At 41.6% G+C, this 21,870-nt stretch overlaps 1 protein-coding gene across 4 annotated transcripts in view; it reads right to left on the minus strand.

Annotated features, from left to right (window-relative positions):
- Positions 1–21,870, minus strand: part of adamts6 (ADAM metallopeptidase with thrombospondin type 1 motif, 6) — a 326,411-nt gene that overhangs the window by 139,790 nt on the left and 164,751 nt on the right. For 3 of the 4 annotated variants that reach the window (XM_060823780.1, XM_060823790.1, XM_060823810.1), the window contains exon 10: positions 11,461–11,607. The exons of the other annotated variant lie outside the window; for it this stretch is intronic. In XM_060823780.1, coding sequence (XP_060679763.1) covers positions 11,461–11,607 — 147 coding nt within the window. The remainder of the gene's footprint in view (positions 1–11,460; positions 11,608–21,870) is intronic. 4 annotated transcript variants of the gene reach the window in all.

Raw genomic sequence — 21,870 nt, forward strand, 5'->3', positions numbered from 1 at the left:
TCTCTAGAAGTGATTATTACAACACACGTCTGGCTGGTCTATTCCTGATGAAGGGCTTATGCTCGAAACGTCGAATTCTCTATTCCTGAGATGCTGCCTAACCTGCTGTGCTTTGACCAGCAACACATTTGCAGCTTTTTTACTCCTATTTTCCGCCTTCTGGAAACTTGAGTTTGTCTGAACGCAACTGCCTGTGCTTTAACTTGCAGCACGTCCTGTTCACCCATCATCCCTCTGCTTACCGAACTACATTGGCTCTCAGGCAAGCAATGCCTCAATTTTCAAATTCTTATTTGTGTTTCAAATATCTCCATGGTCTTGTTGCTATCTCTGTGAACTCTAAGCCCTACAACTCTCCAGGATATCTGCACTGTACCAACTCTAGCATAATCTGAGTTGCTACACCATTGGCAGCTATGCTATCTCCCTGGGATCAGTGTGAATTCTTCCAACCTCCCCAACTTGCTTTCCTCCTTTAATATGTTCCTTAAATCTTACCAATTTGACTAAACTTTGGTCATCTTTCCTAGATTTTTTTATGTGGCTCAGTCTCAAATTTTGTTTGATAATGCATCTATGAAGCACCTTGAAACACTTTACTATGTTAAAGGTGCTATATAAATGCAAGTCATTTTTGTTGCAGACAGCAAGTAAACTTGAGATCTCAATCTAACTGTGTAGCTCAAAAAAGCTTAATACATTACTTCAGGACTGTCTCATGCAATTTGCAAAATGCTTAACCAAAATATGCAACCTTCCCCCAGTCCATTATCCACACTGTAATATTAAATTAACAAATTTTCTTTTAAATATAAATTACATATTATGCCAATTTCCTCACTGAACAGGATTATGTTACACTTAAATGTTTATTTTTTTATCAGTTTATTAAAATGGTTAATACAATCAAGGTGTGCCAACATTTTTAAAAAATTGTGATTCTCCATTACCTTATGACGACAGTACTAAATTTCATTAATTTGTGTGGTTTGGAAATAGTATACCACAGAACACTCTATCCACTAACATCCGCATAATCTCCAGACGTGATAGATAGGGTCAAAAATTGCACAGAACCAAAGAACATGTGGAACAATTTTCCAGACTATATAGAACATAATCTTAATTTGGCCAAAAAGGTTCCTTTATTTGTTTTCAATCAAAACATACCTACATCTGGTTGTGTGATTAAAAGTGAGACTAAAGGTAAAACACACAGCTGCACAGTGAAAACCTAAACGTTTTAGGGCAGCCTTTATACAGATTGATACTACACAGTTCCTGAACTCTTTCCCCAGCTTCCACATACAATGAGACAGGTAAGAGTAATGTTACCAAAGAACTCCACCAAAGATCTATGAAGGTTACTTGTGGCCCAAAACCTGAGAAGCAATATCTGGATCAAACTATTCTGTGTAGGAGCTTCATCCGAAATGCAAATGATGGGCTTTTGGGGCTCCATTCTTCATGTGGTTGCATCCCAGAATTACCTCCATTTATTATAGATAAACTATATGTAGAAGCAAGTTTTAAAGGGACATGTGCTTTTATGTTCTTTTTCTTATGGGTTTCAGCTGGCTTTAAAAAGATTTATTAAAGTTTCATTATCAGTCAAAGCAATTAGATTATTGCCTCCAAAATCACTGAGAAATTAACCACAAGCAAGAGTTCAGCAGTAAAACAGGATCCTTAAAATTGAAGTTAGTTTAAACATTTCCCTATATGGCTCACTGGGCTATTGCTTCCAGGGAAATGGAGAGTTCCCATCCTGGAAAGGATGGCCAGGAGCTGACTTGCTCCAAGGAAGCCTGCCACCAACCCCAGCCCACCATCATATGCTGTGAGCAGGTTAATCTGGTCACTTTAGTTAAGTTGGTGATCAGGGGGCTGCCACACCTCAGTGACAGGAAGTTCAGCCTTCAGGAGGAACTGGTCAATCTGGTTGGAGACCAAGCTCCACATAACCTTATTATACCTGAACGAATCGTTCTGCCCAAAATCGTAAGAATTTCAATCAAAATTAATGTTTTACAAGTGCTTAGAATTTTTCCCTAGTGCTTTCCTTTGATGAAAGTGCTAAGTTCTACATCGTAATCTTCTGCAGTTCCTAATCATTCTTTCAGTGCTAGAAGGAGAAAGGTTGCTCAGTCTCCATAGACATTTCTTGGTATGAAAGTGGCCCTGGACCATGACAGACCTCTGAATGTGGTGCTGTCTTGATGAAGCCAGGTGGCTCATGCTTCATTCAGTCATCTTGGAGAGGGATGAATTGCTAAATAAGCCAAAGTGACTTCAGTCCAGAGTTGAGCAGTTTGATCTGTGCTTATTCCTACCAAGCCTATCCTGCATTGGAGTCGGCCTCTCCACAAGCTAACACTTTGCGCAATAATTTTAGGATTGACTCTATGCCTTTGGGTATGAATCAGTCGCAGGAGTCAGGAGTGTGGTGGAAGACTCTCCATTGTCAGCAATACTCAAGGAACCTAATACTCCTCAGAATGAGTCTAGATTAGAATGGTGCTGGAAAAGCCCAGCGGTCAGGCAGCATCCGAGGAGCAGCCCTTCAGTCCCGACTGTGCTTTTCCAGCACCACTCTAATCTAGACTCTGATTTCTAGCATCTGCAGTCTTCACTTTTGCCTTCTCGGAATGAAACAGTCCACTTGAACTGTAACCCATCCATCACATTTAACATTCATTCCCTCCACCACCAGCATGCAGTGACATTATATACAACATACCTGCAGCAATTCACCAAGGTTTCTTCTGTCTGTCAGACCTGTGCTGTCCACCACCAAGGAAGAAAAGGGCAGCAGCACAACTCCAACAGCCCCACCAAGTCACTTACCAGCCTGCCTGGATGTATATCACTGTTCCCTACTGCCTTAGGCTCAATTCCTGAAATACTCCAAATAACATTGCAGGAAGACATGGACATAGACCTGAGCACTTCAAGAGGGCTGCTAAATATCATTTGTTCAAGTGAATTAAGGACTGGCAATACAGGTTAAAATTGGAAATAAACAAAAAATAAAGAATACCAGCTATTTGATAAAATGAATAATGGTGGCCAATCTAATTTGAACTGATCTGAGCATGTTGGCAAATATTTCTCATTTCTGCAACCAGTTGCTGGGGATTGATCGAGAAGAAGTAACAAACAGGATTGAGTGGTACACATGATCTATTTGGACTTCAGTAAGGCATTCGACGGGTTCATCATGGTAGACTGGTTAGCAATGTTAGATCACATGGAATACAGGGAGACCTAGCCATCTGGATACAGAACCAGCTCAAAGGTAGAAGACAGAGAGTGGTGGTGGAGGGTTGCTTTTCAAGCTGGCAGAGTGAGTTCAGCAGTGTGCCACAAAGATCAGTGCTGGGTCCACTGCTTTTCATCATTTATATAAAGGAATTTGATGTGAAAGCAGGAGGTATGGTTAGTAACTTTGCAGATTACACCAAAATTGGAGTGTAGAGTCATAGAGATGTACAGCATGGAAGCAGACCCTACGGTCCAACCTGTCCATGTCGACCAGATATCCCAACCCAATCTAGTCCCACCTGCCAGCACCCGGCCCATATCCCTTCCTATTCATATACCCATTCAAATGCCTCTTAAATGTTGCAATTTTACGAGCCTCCACCACATCCTCTGGCAGCTCATTTGATGCATGTACCATCCTCTGCATGAAAAAGTTGCCCCTTAGGTCTGTTTTCCACTCTAACCCATATCTATGCCCTCTAGTTTTGGACTCCCCGACCCCAGGGAAAAAACTTTGCCTATTTACCCTATCCATGCCCCTCATAATTTTGTAAACCTCTATAAGGTCACCCCTCAGCCTCCGACGTTCCAGGGAAAAAATCCCTAGCCTGTTCAGCCTCTCCCTATAGCTCAAATCCTCCAACCCTGGCAACATCCTTGTAAATCTTTTCTGAACCCTTTCAAGTTTCACAACATCTTTCCGATAGGAAGGAGCCCAGAATTGCATGCAATATTCCAACAGTGGCCTAACCAATGTCCTGTACAGCTGCAACATGACCTCCCAACTCCTGTACTCAATACTCTGACCAATAAAGGAAACATACCAAACACCTTCTTCAATATCCTATCTACCTGCGACTCCACTTTCAAGAAGCTATGAACCTGCACTCCAAGGTCTCTTTGTTCAGCAACACTCCCTAGGGCCTTACCATTAAGTGTATAAGTCCTGCTAAGATTTGTTTTCCCAAAATGCAGCACCTTGCATTTATCTGAATTAAACTCCATCTGCCACTTCTCAGCCCATTGGCCCATCTGGTCAAGATCCTGTTGTAATCTGAGGTAACCCTCTTCGCTGTCCACTACACCTCCAGTTTTGGTGTCATCTGCAAGCTTACTAACTGTACCTCTTATGCTTGCATCCAAATCATTTATGTAAATGACAAAAAGTAGGGGACCCAGCACCAATCCTTGTGGCACTCCACTGATCACAGGCCTCCAGTCTGAAAAACAACCCTCCACCACCACCCTCTGTCTTCTACTTTCAAGCCAGTTTTGTATCCAATTGGCTAATTATCCCTTTATTCTGTGAGATCGAACCATGCTAACAGTCTCCCATGGGGAACCTTGTCGAACACCTTACTGAAGTCCATATTGATCACATCTACCACTCTGCCCTCATCAATCCTCTTTGTTACTTCTTCAAAAAACTCAATCAAGTTTGTGAGACATGATTTCCCACGCACAAAGCCGTGTTCACTATCCCTAATCAGTCCTTGTCTTTCCAAGTACATGTGCATCCTGTCCCTCAGGATTCCCTCTAATGTCTTGCTCACTACCGATGTCAGGCTCACTGGTCTATAGTTCCCTGGCTTGTCCTTGCCATCCTTCTTAAACAGTGGCACCATGTTAGCCGACCTCCAGTCTTCCGGTACCTCACCTGTGACTATAGGTGATACAAATATCTCAGCAAGAGGCCCAGCAATCACTTCTCTAGCTTCCCACAGAGTTCTAGTGTACACCTGATCAGGTCCTGGGGATTTATCCACCTTTACCCATTTCAAGACATCCAGCACTTCCTCCCTGTAATCTGGACATTTTGCAAGGTGTCACCATCTATTTCCCTACAGTCTATACCTTCCATATCCTTTTCCACAGTAAATACTGATGCAAAATATTCATTTAGTACCTCCCCCATTTTCTGTGGCTCCACACAAAGGCCTTCTTGCTGATCTTTGAGGGGCCCTATTCTCTCCTTGGTTACCCTTTTGTCCTTAATGTATTTGTAAAACTCTTTGGATTCTCCTTAATTCTATTTGCCAAAGCTATCTCATGTCCCCTTTTTGCCCTCCTGATTTCCCTCTTAAATATACTCCTACTTCCTTTATACTCTTCTAAGGATTCACTCGATCTATACTATCTAGACCTTACATATGATTCCTTCTTTTTCTTAACCAAACCCTCAATTTCTTTAGTCATCCAGCATTCCTATACCTACCCGCTTTTCCTTTCACCCTAACAGGAAGATACTTTCTCTAGATTCTCGTTATCCCATTTCTGAAGGCTTCCCATTTTCCAACCATCTGTTTACCTGCAAACATCTGCCTCCAATTAGCTTTTGAAAGTTCTTGTCTAATACTGTCAAAATTGGCCTTTCTCCAATTTGGAACTTCAACTTTTAGATCTGGTCTATCCTTTTCCATCACTATTGTATGGTTTATATCATATGATTCACAGATTTCATAAAAGTCAAGATTTTATTACTCTGAATAACTAGATCACTAAGTCACTACCAAGCTTCTCAATGTACAGGGTTATACCTCTTGTCAAGTATCTATATAGCTATTTTACTCACATTGTGCTTTGACTTAAATAGTCAGATCAGGTACATAGCCATCACTATTTTAAAACAAATAGAATTATGGTCACTGGCCCCAAAGTGCTCCCCCACTAACACCTCAGTCACCTGTCCTGCCTTATTTCCTAAGAGTAGGTCAAGTTTTGCAACTTCTCTAGTAGGTACATCCACATACTGAATCAGAAAACTGTCTTGTATGCACTTCAGAAATTCCTCTCCATCTAAACCTTTAACACTATGGCAGTCCTAGTCAATGTTTGGAAAGTTAAAATCCCCTACCATAACTACCCTATTATTCTTACAGATAGCTGAGATCTCCTTACAAGTTTGTTTCTCAAAATCCCTCTGACTGTTAGGGGTCTATAATACAATCCCAATAAGGTGATCATCCCTTTCTTATTTCTCAGTTCCACCCAAATAACTTCCCTGGATGTATTTCCAGGAGTATCCTCCTTCAGCACAGCTGTAATGCTATCCCCTATCAAAAATGCCACTCCCCCTCCTCTCTTGCCACCCTTTCTATCCTTCCTGTAGCATTTGTATCCTGGAACATAAAGCTGTCAGTCCTGCCCATCCCTGAGCCATGTTTCTATAATTGCTATATGATATCCCAGTCCAATATTCCTAACAATGCGCTGAGTTCATCTGCCTTCCCTATTAGGCCCTTTACATTGAAATAAATGCAGTTTCATTTATTAGTCCTACCTTGTCCCTGCCTGCCCTGTTTGACTCATTTCTGTTCTCAACTGTATCAGTCTCAGATTGATCTCTTCAAAGTTTATGAGAAGATTTGTAGCTCGGGTGCTCGTTGTTGTGGTTCTGTTCGCCGAGCTGGGAATTTGTATTGCAGATGTTTCGTCCCCTGTCTAGGTGACATGCTCAGTGCTTGGGAGCCTCCTGTGAAGTGTTTCACAAATTCCCAGCTTAGCCAACAAAACCACAGCATTGATCTCTTTCCTCACTATCTCCCTGGGTTCAACCACCCCCCACCTTACTAGTTTAAATCATCCCAAGCAGTTCTAGCAAATTTCCCTGCCAGTATATTAGTCCCCTTCCAATTTAGGTGCAATCTGTCCTTCTTGTACAGGTCACTTCTACCCCAAAATGATCCAAAAATGTGAATCCTTCACCTATACACCAGCTCTTCAGCCATGCATTCATCTGCTCTATCCTCCTATTCCTGCCCTCACTAGCTCATAGCACTGGGAGTAATCCAGATATTACTACCCTTGAGGACCTCCTTTTTAAATTTCTGCCTAACTCTCTGTAGTCTCCCTTCAGAATCTCAACCTTTTCCCTTCCTATATCGTTGGTTCCAATGTGGACAATGACATCTTGCTGGCCCCTCTCCCCCGTGAGAACATTCTGCACCCTCTCTGAGACATCCTTGATCCTGGCACAAGGGAAACAACACACCATTCTGCTCTTTCTCTGCTGGCCACAGAAACGTTTGTCTGTACCTCTGACTACAGAATCCCCTAACACAATTGATCTCTTCGAAGCCGACGTACCCCTCGTTACATTAGAGTCAGTCTCAATACCAGAAACTTGGCTGTTCGTGCTATGTTCCCCTGAGAATCCATCACCCCCTACATTTTCCAAAACAGCATATCTGTTTGAAATGGGTATAGCCACAAAAGACTCCTGCCCTAGGTGCCTACCTCTCTTACCCTTCCTGGAGTTAACCCATCTATCTGACTGTATCTGAGACTTTCCTCCATTCCTATGACTGCCATCCATCACATACTGCTGCTGTTGCAACTTCCTCATCGCTTCTAACTGTCTCTCCAACCAATCCATTTGATCTGATGAGATTCACATCCAACAGCATTTATGGCAAATATAACCCGCAGTAACCCTTAAACTCCCATTAAACTCCCACATCTGACAAGAAGTACATATCACTGCAAAGCTGAAAATGTGTTGCTGGAAATGTGCAGCAAGTCAGGCAGCATCCAAGGAGCAGGAGAATCGACATTTCGGGCATGAGTCCCCCTCAGCCTCTGATGGTCCAAGGAAAACAGCCCCAACTTATTCAGCCGCTCCCTATTACTCATATCCTCCAACCCTGGTAACATGTTATAACTCTTTTCTGAATGCTTTCAAGTTTCACAACGTCCTTCCTTTCGGAGGGGAGACCAAAATTGCACACAATATTTCAAAAGTGGCCGAACCAATGTCCCCTATATTTGCAACATGACCTCCCAACTCCTATACTCAATAGTCTGACCATTAAAGGAAAGCATACCAAATGCCTTCTTCACTATCCTATCCATCTGTGACTCCACTTTCAAGAAACAATGAATCTGCACTCCAAGATCTCTTGGAGCAACACTCACCAGGTCCTTACCATTAAGTGTATAAGTCCTGCTCTGATTTGCATTTCCAAAATGCAGCACCTTACACTTATGTAAATTAAATTCCACCTGCCACTCTTCGGCCCATTGGCCCATCTGATCAAGATCCTGTTGTACTCAGAAGTAACCTTCTTCGCTGTCCACTACACCTCCAATTTTGGTGTCATCTAAAAACGTACTAAGCAAATCTCCTACGTTCACATCCAAATCGTTTATAGAAATGATGAAAAGTAGTGGACCCAGCATCGATCCTTGTGGTACACCACTGGTCACAGGTCTCCTGTTTGAAAAGCAACTGTGCACCACCACCCTCCCTTCGAGCCAGTTCTGTATCCAAATAGCTAGTTCTCCCTGTATTCTATGTGATCTAATCTTGCTAACCAGTCTCCCACGAGGAACCTTGTCAAACCCCTGACTGAAGTCCATATGGATTGCATCCACCATTTTGTCTTCACAAATCTTCTTCATTACTTCTTCAAAAAATTCAATCAAATTAGTGAGACACTATTTCCCATGCACAAAGCCATGCTGACTATCCCGAATCAGTGCTTGCCTTTCCAAATACTTATAAATCCTATCTCTCAGGATCCCCTCCAACACCTTATTCACCACTGATGTGCAATTCTGATCTCCCTGCTATAGGAAGGATGTGGTAAAACTTGAAAGGGTTCAGAAAAGATTTACAAAGATGTTGCCAGGGTTAGAGGGTTCGAGGGTCAATTGACAAAATATTTTCCCCAGGCTGAGGGAGTCCAAAACAAGATGGCATAGGTTTAAGCTGAGAGGGGAAAGATTTAAAATGGTCCTAAGGAGCAACTTATTCATGCAGAAGGTGGTCCACATATGAAATGAGGTGCCAGAGGAAGTAGTGGAGGATGGTACAATTGCAGCATTTAAAAGGCATCTAGATGGGTATATGAATAGGAAGGGGTTGGAGGGATTTGGGTCAAATGCTGGCAAATGGGACTCGATTAGTTCATCTGGTCTGCATGGATGAGTTGGACCAAAGAGTCTGTTTCCATGCTGTACATCCCTACGACTCTATGAGTGAAATAGAACACCAGTTCCACCAAGGCACTAGCAGTTTCTCTCTAATGGGAAGGTGCAGAACCAACATTCCTAAATCTTACTTCTCATGAAACAGGCACTGCTAAGTCATAAATCTTGCTGCTCCAACATTGTCAAGCTGCCAGATTTGGGATTGCGAAGAAAACCTTCTTTGCATTAAAATGCATTTTGCCATAAAAAGATGCTATCGCCATGAAACAGCTGCACAGCGTCTGACATTCTGCAAACATCTGTACAGTGTGGAACACCACCTAAACAGCTGCCGATTGCCTGACATCCATAAAACATCTGTACAGTATCTGACATCTTCTAAACAGCTGTACAGCATCTGACATTCTCTAAACATCTGCATCATCTACTAAACAGCTGCACAGTGCCTGACACCCTCCAAAAAGCTGTCCAGTCTCTGACACCCCCAAACAGCTGCACATTGCCTGACACCCCCTAAACAGCTGTTCAGTCTGTCACCCCCTAAAGAGCTGCACAGTCTCTGACATCCTCTAAGCAGTTGAACTGTATCTGACAACCACTAAACAGCCGCACTGCGCCTGACATCCTTGAAACACCTGCAAAATGCCTGACATCTTCTAAACATCTGTACAACATCTGACATCCCCTATACAGCTCCACAGTGCCTGACATCCTCTAAAGAGCCGCACAACATCTGACAGCCACTGAAGAGCTGTATAATGTCTGACATCCTCTTAACAGCATCACATAAACTTGCTGGCAAGCAGCAAAACCGGTCTGTGACAGACTGCATGTTGGGAACTGGAACATGTGAAAACATTATGCATACAGATCTTTGGACTGACTGTGCAGGACCTGGACAAATAGAACTCTGATTCTGCAATGCTCCTATCACATAAATGTTCAGATTAGTAAATTCACATCGCATACTTTTAATATAAAATTATACAATCCTTAGTGGACATGCAGAGAGCTATTTGTTGCCTCTAAAAGTTAGTTTGTGCCCACTAGTTTTGGTCGTAACTTCTTTGTTTAAAACTTTTAAATTCAATGCCAGTAGCATTCAGACTATGTTTGTATGAGACTGTGTGAGTTCTGGGCCAAATGGTCTGTTGTGGAAAAGAAATGTTAAATACTGTTTCTGCCTGCAGGGATTGTACACAGCTGGAGTGTTGTTTTATTAAGGACAGGTCTATAGCATTCTGCAGGCATTTCCACTCTGAGAGAGAGAAAAAAAAGTGCCTGAGCATGTGGTCAAGTGTTAAAGACAGATCTCAGTATTTCTCAAAAGCACACTTCTTTCTGGGTTGGAAGCTTCAGTGATTACCCCCCACTCTGTTTCCAAATTGCATAAACCCCCCCACAGGACCAGTAAGCTATTATTTATACAGTGCAGAATATTAGTTCCACATGTCAGCAGTACAGAATAAGCCGTTATAACTGATCACCACTCAGCATTCTGCTGCTGATAATGGAAATTAACATTTTGGTGCTTTTTGTTGGTTTGAAAATCTGTATTATCTTTAGAAAGCAAAATCAGTCTGAGTATGAATGCAACAGTCAGGGCCTGCATGGTTTGGATAAACAGAATTATTTTTACAAATGTGTTACTATCAATATTTAACTAACAAAAGACCAATAATGAACTTCACATCATTTATCCTCTGCAAAATATACAGTAGAAATTATAATAAACAATACTGATGCAGTTTTAATGCACTGGGCATATTCCACAATCTTTCTCCAAACTTCAGAACCAATTAATTAGTTCTCTTTAAACATGACGGTAATGTGAATGACAAATCAAAACTAAATTCAACAAAACAGTTCAAACTCTTGAGGACACAATTTCTCAATGTCTGAATAAATGACTACTGTTTTATACTAGCTGTATCACAATAACAGACTGAACAAAGCTAATACAACAAAATTAGGAAAATCTAAAAGAAGAAAAATTAAGAATTCACCAGCCCATTTTCACTTCTACAAATCTGTGCTTACTTTAGACTTGGATCAACAAATGTGAAAGAAAGCATTTACTTTAAAACTAAGCACTTATCCATTACATTTATCAAAACCTACCTATGTGATGTTGATACGTAAACTATTCAGTGAGCTGCAAGTACAACTGTACCAATTAATACTATATTTACTTATGGCAACAAATAATGATTACTTTTTTCAATAAATTGGGTAATCTAATTTGCCGTGCTACTGGGCACTTACTCCAAAAAACTCGTGATATAATCTCTGCTGCACGTAGACCAAGAGAATGGATTGGTGTTGGCAGTAATGTGAGCTGCCATAAGCTTTGCTGCTTCATGACCTTTTGTCCCACAGGAGTTTCCTATTCCATCATGATTCATACCGAAACTGTCAAGAAAGAAGTGCTGCATTAGCTCAATGTGTAACCAGACAACTATCTATCATGCCACCTACTAACATTCAAACCACTGAATATCTTGACACATAACATCAGTCTGAGTGTCGGGAGCCTTTCAACATGCCTTATGTGTTTAGCGATATGAATCCTCGTGATTATACATGTTGGTGCATATTTATTCTCAAAATATCTTCTATGCCAGTCTTCGTTCATAATAAAACACTCACCAGAGACTGTGTTTGACAGTGTTTCTGGGATTTCTTTTAACACCTGCACAACTTCACATGGTTTGAGCATATGGTCTGAGATACATACATAATGGATAGCATAAAAATGGCTCATTCTAAGAATAAGAAAAACAAGGGTAAAGTATATATTGCTAATATACATGTCTGTCATATTTAATATTGAAAAATAAATTATGCAACTGCTACGTTGACGGAGTGAAACAAAGGTCCACTAGACAAATCCCTGAAATGGCAGGATTTTCTTATGAGAAGAGTTTGAGAAAACTGGGGCTGAATTCTCCAGAGTTTCAAAGAATAAGAGGTGATCTCATTAAAACTTCCAAATTCTTACAGCGCAGTCAGTGGGGATGTAGCTAAGATATGGTTGGTGAGTTTAAAACCAAGGGATATTAGCTCAGAATAGAGGTAGGCCATTTCAGACCAAGATCTGGAGGCATTTCATAGGGTAGGGAATGTTTGGAATTCTTTACCCCAGAGAGCTGTTGAAGTTCAATCCTTGAGCATATTCAAGACAGAAAACGATAGATTTCTGGAGATTAATGAAATCAATTTCTTTTTATCCTTATTGTACCTCATAATGGCGCCAGATTGTGGTGGCAAAACACTTTTCAATGTATCTTCAAGAAATATATGACAATAAATAAATCATTCATTCACTCATTAAGGGGCATGGAGATAGCATGGGAAAATGACATTGAGGAGAGAATCAGCCATGATTTAATTGAACAGTAGTATAGGCTCAATGTTTGGCTAAATGGTCTACTCTTCCTCCTGTGTTCCTATGTTACTGCCTCCCACACAACTAAGAATTTTCAGTACAGCACTCTCTATGTAACTGAGGCACTTGAGAGAAAACTGTTCATAGAGACAAATGTAAAACGTTAGAAATTAGTATAATTATACTTGTTTTCAGACAAGAAGGGGCACATTGTGTACAAAATCAGCATCAGACAGCCTGTACCAATCAGCTAAATACCTAGGGCTCATTCTTCAAGGTGACCGCATACATCAGTGTTTAGGTTACTCTAATATGTAAATGAATGTCTGACATGCTTAGGAGTACATCTTGAAATTAATTCATGGTGAAGGAAATATACAATGATCCTGCTCTGCTCAATTTATTCGAAGTTTTGAATAAATAATGCTTTCTTTGGATAGTAGGACTAGAAGTGCTTCCCCAATTGTCTTTGTAACTGGTTCCTCAGTCCCAGATGCACTCTTGGGATATTTCTGAAGGGCAGTGCTAGTGAGGCAGGAGGTTCATTATGGATCACACCAGCTGTCTGTGGAGTCATGACAGGTTCCACCAGCAGCCCTCAAATATCTAGATTAATTCTGAACAGCAAGTTCTGGCAATAAGATTTTCAGTTCAGACATGCATTTTCCCAATGGGCCAGACAAAAAATAGCCCAATTCATGAACATTAATCCACTTTTATCATAAAATAAAAAAGTTTCCGAATCCTATTACAGGGTTGTGGCTAAAGCTTCACAGTACGTGATCTGGCTATTTAAATCATAGCACAATGTGAGTAAAATAGCTATATAGATACTTGACAAGAGGTATAACCCTGTACATTGAGAAGCTTGGTAGTAACTTAGTGATCTAGTTATCCAGAGTAATAAAATCTTGACTTCTTTGAAATCAGTGAATCATATGACATAAACCATATAATAGTGATGGAAAAGGATAAACCAGATCAAAAAGTTGAAGTTCTAAATTGGAAAAAGGCCAATTTTGACGGTATTAGGCAAGAACTTTCAAAAGCTGATTGGCGGCAGATGTTCGCAGGTAAAGGGACGGCTGGAAAATGGGAAGCCTTCAGAAATGGGATAACGAGAATCTAGAGAAAGTATCTTCCTGTTAGGGTGAAAGGAAAAGCGGGTAGGTATAGGAATGCTGGATGACTAAAGAAATTGAGGGTTTGGTTAAGAAAAAGAAGGAATCATATGTAAGGTCTAGACAGGATAGATCGAGTGAAACCTTAGAAGAGTATAAAGGCATTAGGAGTATACCGCAGAGGGAAATCAGGTGGGCAAAAAGGGGACATGAGATAGTTTTGGCAAATAGAGTTAGGGAGAATCCAAAGGGTTGTTACAAATAAATTAAGGACAAAAGGGTAACCAGGGAGAGAATAGGGCCCCTCAAAGATCAGCAAGGCGGCCTTTGGGGGAGAAAATGGGGGAGATATTAAACAAGCATTTTGCATCTGTATTTACTGTGGTAAAGGGTATGGAAGATATATAAAGTAGTGAAATAGTTTGCGACACCTTGCAAAATGTCCAGATTACAGAGGAGGAAGTGCTGGATGTCTTGAAATGGGTAAAGGTGGATAAATCCCCAGGATCTGATCAGGTGTACACTAGAACTCTGTGGGAAGCTAGAGAAGTGATTTCTGGGCCTCTTGCTGATATGTTTGTATTATTGTAGTCACAGGTGAGGTGCTGGAAGACTGGAGGTTGGCTAATGTAGTGCCACTGTTTAAGAAGGATGGCAAGGACAAGCCAGGGAACTATAGACCAGTGAGCCTGACATCGATGGTGGGCATGTCGTTGGAGGGAATCCTGAGGGACAGGATGCACATGTATTTGGAAAGACAAGGACTAATTAGGGATGAATAACACAGCTTTGTTCATGGGAAATCATGACTCACAAACTTGATTGAGTTTTTTGAAGAAGTAACAAAGAAGATTGATGAGGGCAGAGTGGTAGATGTGGACTTCAGTAAGGTGTTCGACAAGGTTCCCCAAGGGAGACTGGTTAGCAAGGTTCGATCTCACAGAATAAAGGGATAACTAGCCATTTGGATACAGAACTGGCTTGAAAGTGGAAGACAGAGGGTGATGGTGGAGGGTTGTTTTTCAGACTGGAGGCCTGTGACCAGTGGAGTGCCACAAGGGTCGGTGCTTTACTTTTTGTCATTTACATAAATGATTTGGATGCAAGCATAAGAGGTACGGTTAGTAAGTTTGCAGATGACACCAAAATTAGAAGTGTAGTGGACAGCGAAGAGGGTTACCTCAGATTACAACAGGATCTTGACCAATTGGCCAATGGGCTGTGAAGTGGCAGATGGAGTTTAATTCAAATAAATGTGAGGTGCTGCATTTTGGGAAAACAAATCTTAGCAGGACTTATACACACTTAATGGTAAAGTCCTAGGGAGTGTTGCTGAACAAAGAGACCTTGGAGTGCAGGTACATAGCTCCTTCAAAGTGCAGTCGCAGATAGATAGGATAGTGAAGAAGGCGTTTGGTATGCTTTCTTTTATTGGTCAGAGTATTGAGTACAGGAGTTGAGAGATCATGTTACAGCTGTACAGGGCATTGGTTAGGCCACTGTTGGAATATTGTGTGTAATTCTGGTCTCCTTCCTATCAGAAAGGTGTTGTGAAACTTGAAAGGGTTCAGAAAAGATTTACAAATATGCTGTCAAGTGTTGGAGGATCTGAGCTACAGGGAGAGGCTGAACAGGCTGGGGCTGTTTTCCCTAAAACGTCAGAGGCTGAGGGGTGACCTTATAGAGGTTTACAAAATTATGAGGGGCATGGATAGGATAAATAGACAGATTCTTTTCTCTGGGGTGGGGAGTCCAGAACTAGAGGGCATAGGTTTAGGATGAGAGGGGAAAGATATAAAAGAGACCTATGGGGCAACTGTTTCACACATAGTGTGGTACATGTATGGAACGAGCTGCCAGAAGAAGTGGTGGAGACTGGTACAATTGCAACATTTAAAAGTATTTGGATGGGTACATGAACAGGAAGGGTTTGGAGGGATATAGGCCAGGTGCTGGCAGGTGGGACTAGACTGGGTTAGGACATCTGGTTGGCATGGATGGGTTGGACTGAAGGGTCGGTTTCCATGCTGTACATCTCTATGACTCTATGACTGAATTAGATTGATTTGGTTTCTGCTCTAGATCTGGAATTTACTGCAATAATGACATCGTTTTTAAGCTACAAATTAGACCATGGAGTTCTTGATCCTCAACTAGCAAATGCATGCTAACATTGGCTGCATAATGTGCTTACTTATATTGTAGTTAGTGTCCAAACTGCATCCAAGTTAGTCATAGAGCTGTACAGCACAGAAACAACCCTTTGGTCCGTCTCATCCATGCCAACCAGATATCCTAAATTAATCTCGTCCAGATTTGGTCCAAATCCCTCTAAACTCTTCCCATTCATATAACCATCCAGATATCTTTTAAATATTGTAATCGTACTAACTTCCACCACCTCCTCTGGCAGCTCATTCCACACAACCTCTGTGTGAAAGAAATGTCCCTTAGATCCCTTTTAAATCTTTCCCCTTTCATGTTAAACCTATGCCCTCTAGTTTTAGATTCACCCTATCCACGGCCCTCATGATTTTATTAATCTCTGTAAGGTCACCCCTGAGCCTCCGATGCTCCAGGGAAAACAGCCCCAGGCTATTCAGCTGTAGCTCAAAACCTCTAACACTGGTAACATCCTTGTAAATGTTTTCTGAACCCATTCAAGTTTCACAACATCTTTCCCATAGCATGCAGACCAGAATTGAACGCAGAATTCCAAAAGTGACCTAACCAATGTACACCAGAACATGACCTCCCAACGCCTATACTCACTGCACTGACCATTAAAAGAAAGGTGATAGGGATCATGTCCCTTTATATGAATTCAGGCAAACAGTCATTTCAAATATTTATTCAAATTTTCCCCTAACCACATGCAATTAATACTTAAAATACTATGTACTAACTATGTATTCATAATAATTATTTCACTGCTTAGAATACCTGTAACATCTGGGTGACATGGTGGCTCAGTGGTTAGTATGCTGCCTCACAGCACCAGGGACCTGGGTTTGATTCCAGCTTCAGGTGACTGTGCAGAGTTTGAATATTCTCCCCTGTGTCTACATGGGTTTCCTCCGGTTGCTCTGGTTTCCTCCCCCAATCCAAAGATGTGCAGATTAGGTGTTGCCCATTAAATTGCCCATAGTGTTGAGGGATGTGTAGTCAAGGGTAAATTTAGAGGAAGGGATCTGGAGGGGTTACTCTTCAGAGGGTCAGTATGAACTTGTTGGGACAAATGGCCTGTTTCTACACTGTAAGGATTCTATGAATACTATTGGCAGATTTTCATTAAAGATACTTAGATAATAAAAATCTGGAATTCAAAGTCTAATGATGACAATCATTGTCAATTGTCAGAAAAACCTATCTGGTTCACTGATATCCTTTAGGGAAGGATACTGCCATCCTTATCCGGTCTGACCAACAGCAATGTGATTGACTCTTGATTGCCCTCTGCATAATTAGGGATGGATAGTCAAGATGGTGGCAGAGTAGGTCACTTCAACTGGGGCTCCTCTGCTCCTTGTATCTATTTTCCATATTCCTCTTCTTTTCCCCTTTCTCCCCTCCTGGTGTTCATTCATGAGGTAGAGTAAGCTGGAGGCATAAAGCGTAGCAGACTGGAGGCCCAAGCGGAGTGGGAATGGCCATGGGCTGGAGGGGCAAGAGGAAAGGGGTCAGTCGTGGGCTAGAGGCCCAAGTGGAGTGGGAACAGCCATGGGCTGGAGGGGCAAGCGGAACCGGGTCGGTCATGGGCTGGAGGCCCAAGTGGAGTGGGAACGGCCATGGGCTGGAAGCCTGAGCAATGTGGGGATGGTTGTTGAACTGGGGACCAGTATGAGTGGTCAGCAGCTCATGTGCCCAGGCAGACCACATGTGGAAGCCTCCTGCACTGACCTACTGAAAGTCTGCAATGCTTACCTTCTTAACTTTATTCTCATTTTTCTAAGTTATACTACGAACAATGTCAGTAATGTAACTTTGCTTTCCATTTTTTTCCCTTTATTTCTGTATTTTGTATATAAGATTTATTCCTAGGTACTTTGTATCTAAGACAGCACCATAAGGGGTGACATTGTAAACTTTCACTGTACTCCTGTATTTCTGTACTTGAGTATACATAAAGATTATTCTAACTGATTCTGACAGTACATGCTGGCCTGGCCAGCGCTGTCCTCATCTCATGAACTTCTTTTTTAAAAATTCAATCCGTGGATTCAATTGTTTATTCTCATTTTTGACCATTAACCTTATGAAGTAAAATGGCAAACGACATTAAGAGAAATTTGAAATGATTCTACATACATAATAAAAGTGGCTCAGTGGTTATCACTGCTGCCTCACAGCACTAGGGTCCCAGGTTCAATGCCAGCCTCGGGTGGCTGTCTGTGTGGAGTTTGCACATTCTCCCCGTGTCTGTGTGGGCTTGCTCCGGGTGCTCCAGTTTCCTCCCACAGTCACAAAGATGTGCAGGTCAGGTGAATTGGCTATGCTAAGTTGTCCATAGTGTTAGGTGCATCAGTCAGAGGGAAAGGGGTCTGGATGGGTTGCTCTTCAGAGGGTCAGTGTGGACTTGTTGGGCTGAAGGGCCTGTTTCCACATTGTAGAGAATCTAATCTAATCTAAATAAAAATACAAACCTCAATAGGAACCAACTCTGACAGTGGAATCTTGTTAGAGATACAAAATGCTGTAGTTTGTTATATAGAATACAAGAACACAAATGCAGATGTTTCTCCAATTCTCACCTATTATTGTTTAAGTGCAACCACGAGGACCTTCACATAACAAATTCGTAAACCTATGTCCACAAGATGAGCTAAAAACTTACTGTTGTTACAGTGTGACACTTTAATGTTATAGAGCATTTTTTCTTTTCTCATTCACAGGATGAAGGTGTCACTAGCTAGGCAGCATTAATTACCGATCACTAATTGCCCAGAAGGCAGTTTAAGAGTCAACCACAATGCTGTGGGTCTGGAGTCACATGTAGGTCAGACCAAGTAAGGATGGCAGTTTCCTTCCAAGCGGACATAAGTGAATTAGATGGGATACCTACTGAATTCAAATTCCACCATCTGCTGTGATGGGATTTGAACCCCACTCTCAGAACATTATCTGGGTTAACAATCCAATGACAATACCACCTTCCTCACATAAAAAAAATCCATTTGCCTTGTAAGACTTAAAATTTAACTAGAACTTCACCATTTGGCTGACACTGAGAGCTGTAAATAACTTTATAAAATTTATCCTTTCCATAGATATGGGCGATGTATTGAGTGATTGTTTAGAGCTCATACGCACGCCGATGCTTCATTGCAACTCAGCAGCAACATTGTTTAACATATGAGTGACATTCTCAGACTGACTAATGCTGTTCTGGAATCCACCAGAATCATTGTGTCATGGTCGAAATGTCAATTTAACTAGGTTTAATTCAGCAAAATGGATTCGGGGGGCTGGCAGTGGAGGCATGGACAGAGCTCTTACCAGCTTTCAGCAAAGTGACATAAAAAATCCTAAGAAATTATGGGACACACAATTGATGCCACATCACCCATACCATAAGGACCCAAATATTTCCAGTAAAGTTCAGTCATTATTTAGTTCCATATGAATCCCGTTCAATTTCTTTTCACTGTTGCTTCCAGTTTTTTTTAATTTGTTCATGGGATGTAGCATTGCTGGCTGGCTAGCATTATTGACTGTCCCATGTTGCACTTCAAAGCCTTGGGATTCTCCCTAATGCTGCTTGCTAACAACTTTTCATGACCCCTTTAAGCCCCTCTAATTCCTTGTTTAAGCTCTTTCCTACTTTCCTTATATACTTTGTGGTAGTAAGTTGTCTTCTTGAACTTGTATGTAGACCCACAATACCATTAGAAGAGAATTCCAGGATTTTTGACCCAGCAACAGGGGAGCAACAGTGATATATTTCCAAGTCAGGATGGCATGTGGCTTGGAGGGGATCTTGCAGGTGGTGGTGTGCCTATGTATCTGCTGCCAGGGTCCTTCTAGATGGAAGTGGTTGTAGGTTTGAAAGGTGCTCTCTGAGGATCTTTGGTAAATTTCCATGTTCCTCCTTGTTTAAAAGGGGACGTGGCAGAACTCCCATCATCTTAATACATAACATAAATTCAGAAGGGCCAATTAAACCATGGACGATGTAAATAAAGCTTAGGGATGAATTTCCCCAAAACTAGGCTAAGTGCCAATTCTGGGGCATTTCATGCAAAGTTGCATTCATGAGGTCTGGTGAGTTTTCTCATGCCGGTCTTTATTGCTCACCTTTTTAATTACTCATTCCATCCTCAATGGTCCTGCTCTCATGCAGTCTTGTGGTTAGCAGGGTCAGGAGTGCTCACTGTGGTTGTGATTTTATGGTATCCACGTCACTGGCATCATATTTAAACACCAGCATGGCACCATTTTGAATGCAGCAAGCCAGGATCTGCAGCACAACTCCAAACAACATGACTGAGAAATGCAAGGTGAAACCTGGAGATCCTGGTTGAGAGGAGGGCTGTCCTCTTTATCCAAGATTGCCAGAGGATACCACAATCCAGACACTGCCAACCTGGTCCAAAGTAGCTGTCTGGGTCAGTGCAGAATCCATAGTCCAGAGAAACACAATGCAATGCAACAAGAAGATTAATGACCTTCCACATTCTGCAAGGCTAAATGAAACCATATGCTATGTCATATGTACTCAAACTCTGCTACTTCACCCACCTCCAACCAGATTCATGATCTACCACACTTAAAATTACATACAGCATCTTCCCTCAAGGTATTCGGGAATACTTGCCAACATGGAGCCCCAGAGAAGATGCTGGCAAGTTGCAACTGCCAGGTAACAGCTTTGACTTTTATATCAGGATTTGGTACCATTTAGTTTCTCACTGGTTGCATGGGAGAACAACAATTTGTATGTAATACAAAACAAGATTAGGTGACAATCAGATAATATATGCAAATAGGACCTTGCTATTTTTGAGCAAGATTCTCTGCCAGCCACTAAAACTTTGAGAGAAAAGTCTGATTGCTTCTCTCAGTGTTGAGAATCTCACGTTTCACTCATTTTTCTCCAAACTTTTGAGCTATCGCCCACAATGTTCAAATGATGGGTAAATTCCACTCTTACTTTCTAATGACAACACAGAAACACACATAGGATTCTGATCATCACTGGGATCGAGAATATGCTCAGGAGGCATTGAGGACATGAGCCTCACAAGAGGGGATCAGATTAGCAATTGTAATTCCATAGGGTTTGATTCGCAATTCAGACAAACAAGCTTAAATCATTATCTTGAATGTGACTCTAACTCAAGCCTCTCCCAGGTCTGAGAAAGTGAGGAGTGCAGATGCTGGAGCTGAGAGCTGAAGAGTATGGTGCTGGAAAAGCACAGCTGGTCAGGCAGTATCTGAGGAGCAGGAGAGTTGGCGTTTCAGGATGAAGAGCTTATGGTCGAGACGTCAACTCTCCTGCTCCTCAGATGCTGCCTGACTAGCTGCGCTTTTCCAGCACCACACTCTTCGACTCTCCCCGGACTGAGTCTACCTCTGTAAGAACATGAGATAGCATGACTGAGGAAAGAATTTTAGGGCATCTGAGCACCTCACTGCCACACATCTAAACACAAAAGGAAATGACTGTGAACATTGGAAATCTGAAATAAAAGCAGTATGTTCTGGAAACAATCAGTAAGATGAACAGCATCTATGAAGACAGAAACAAAATTATGACCTTGCATCAAAATTGGAAGAAGTTAGAGGTCTAGCAGTTTGTAAGCCAGCACAGAGCCAAGGATTATGCCTGACCTGCTTAGTGTTTCCAGAATTTTCTGTTCCACCCTAGCACAAAGCTTTCTCTTTGTTCTTTCCTCCCACCCTATTCTCAGGCTCAAAGATGTTGCCTGATCTGTTGAATGTTTGCAGATTCTCTATTTTTATCTATTTTTAATATTATGTCATGGATTCAACCCAATTCAATGCTTGTGATAAGTTCCTGCAAAATTTGTTACATAATAATCGTAATTAATGTATTAAACATCTAAGTTTCTAACAAAAGTCAATCAAGTCTTATTAAATGTAAACGGCTTAGCAGGCAGCCCAATCTGTACATCCAAAGCTCTGGAAAAAATAACTTAAAATCAT

This window comes from Hemiscyllium ocellatum, chromosome 1, assembly GCF_020745735.1.
Source record: "Hemiscyllium ocellatum isolate sHemOce1 chromosome 1, sHemOce1.pat.X.cur, whole genome shotgun sequence".
NCBI classification, from domain to species: Eukaryota; Metazoa; Chordata; class Chondrichthyes; order Orectolobiformes; family Hemiscylliidae; genus Hemiscyllium; species Hemiscyllium ocellatum.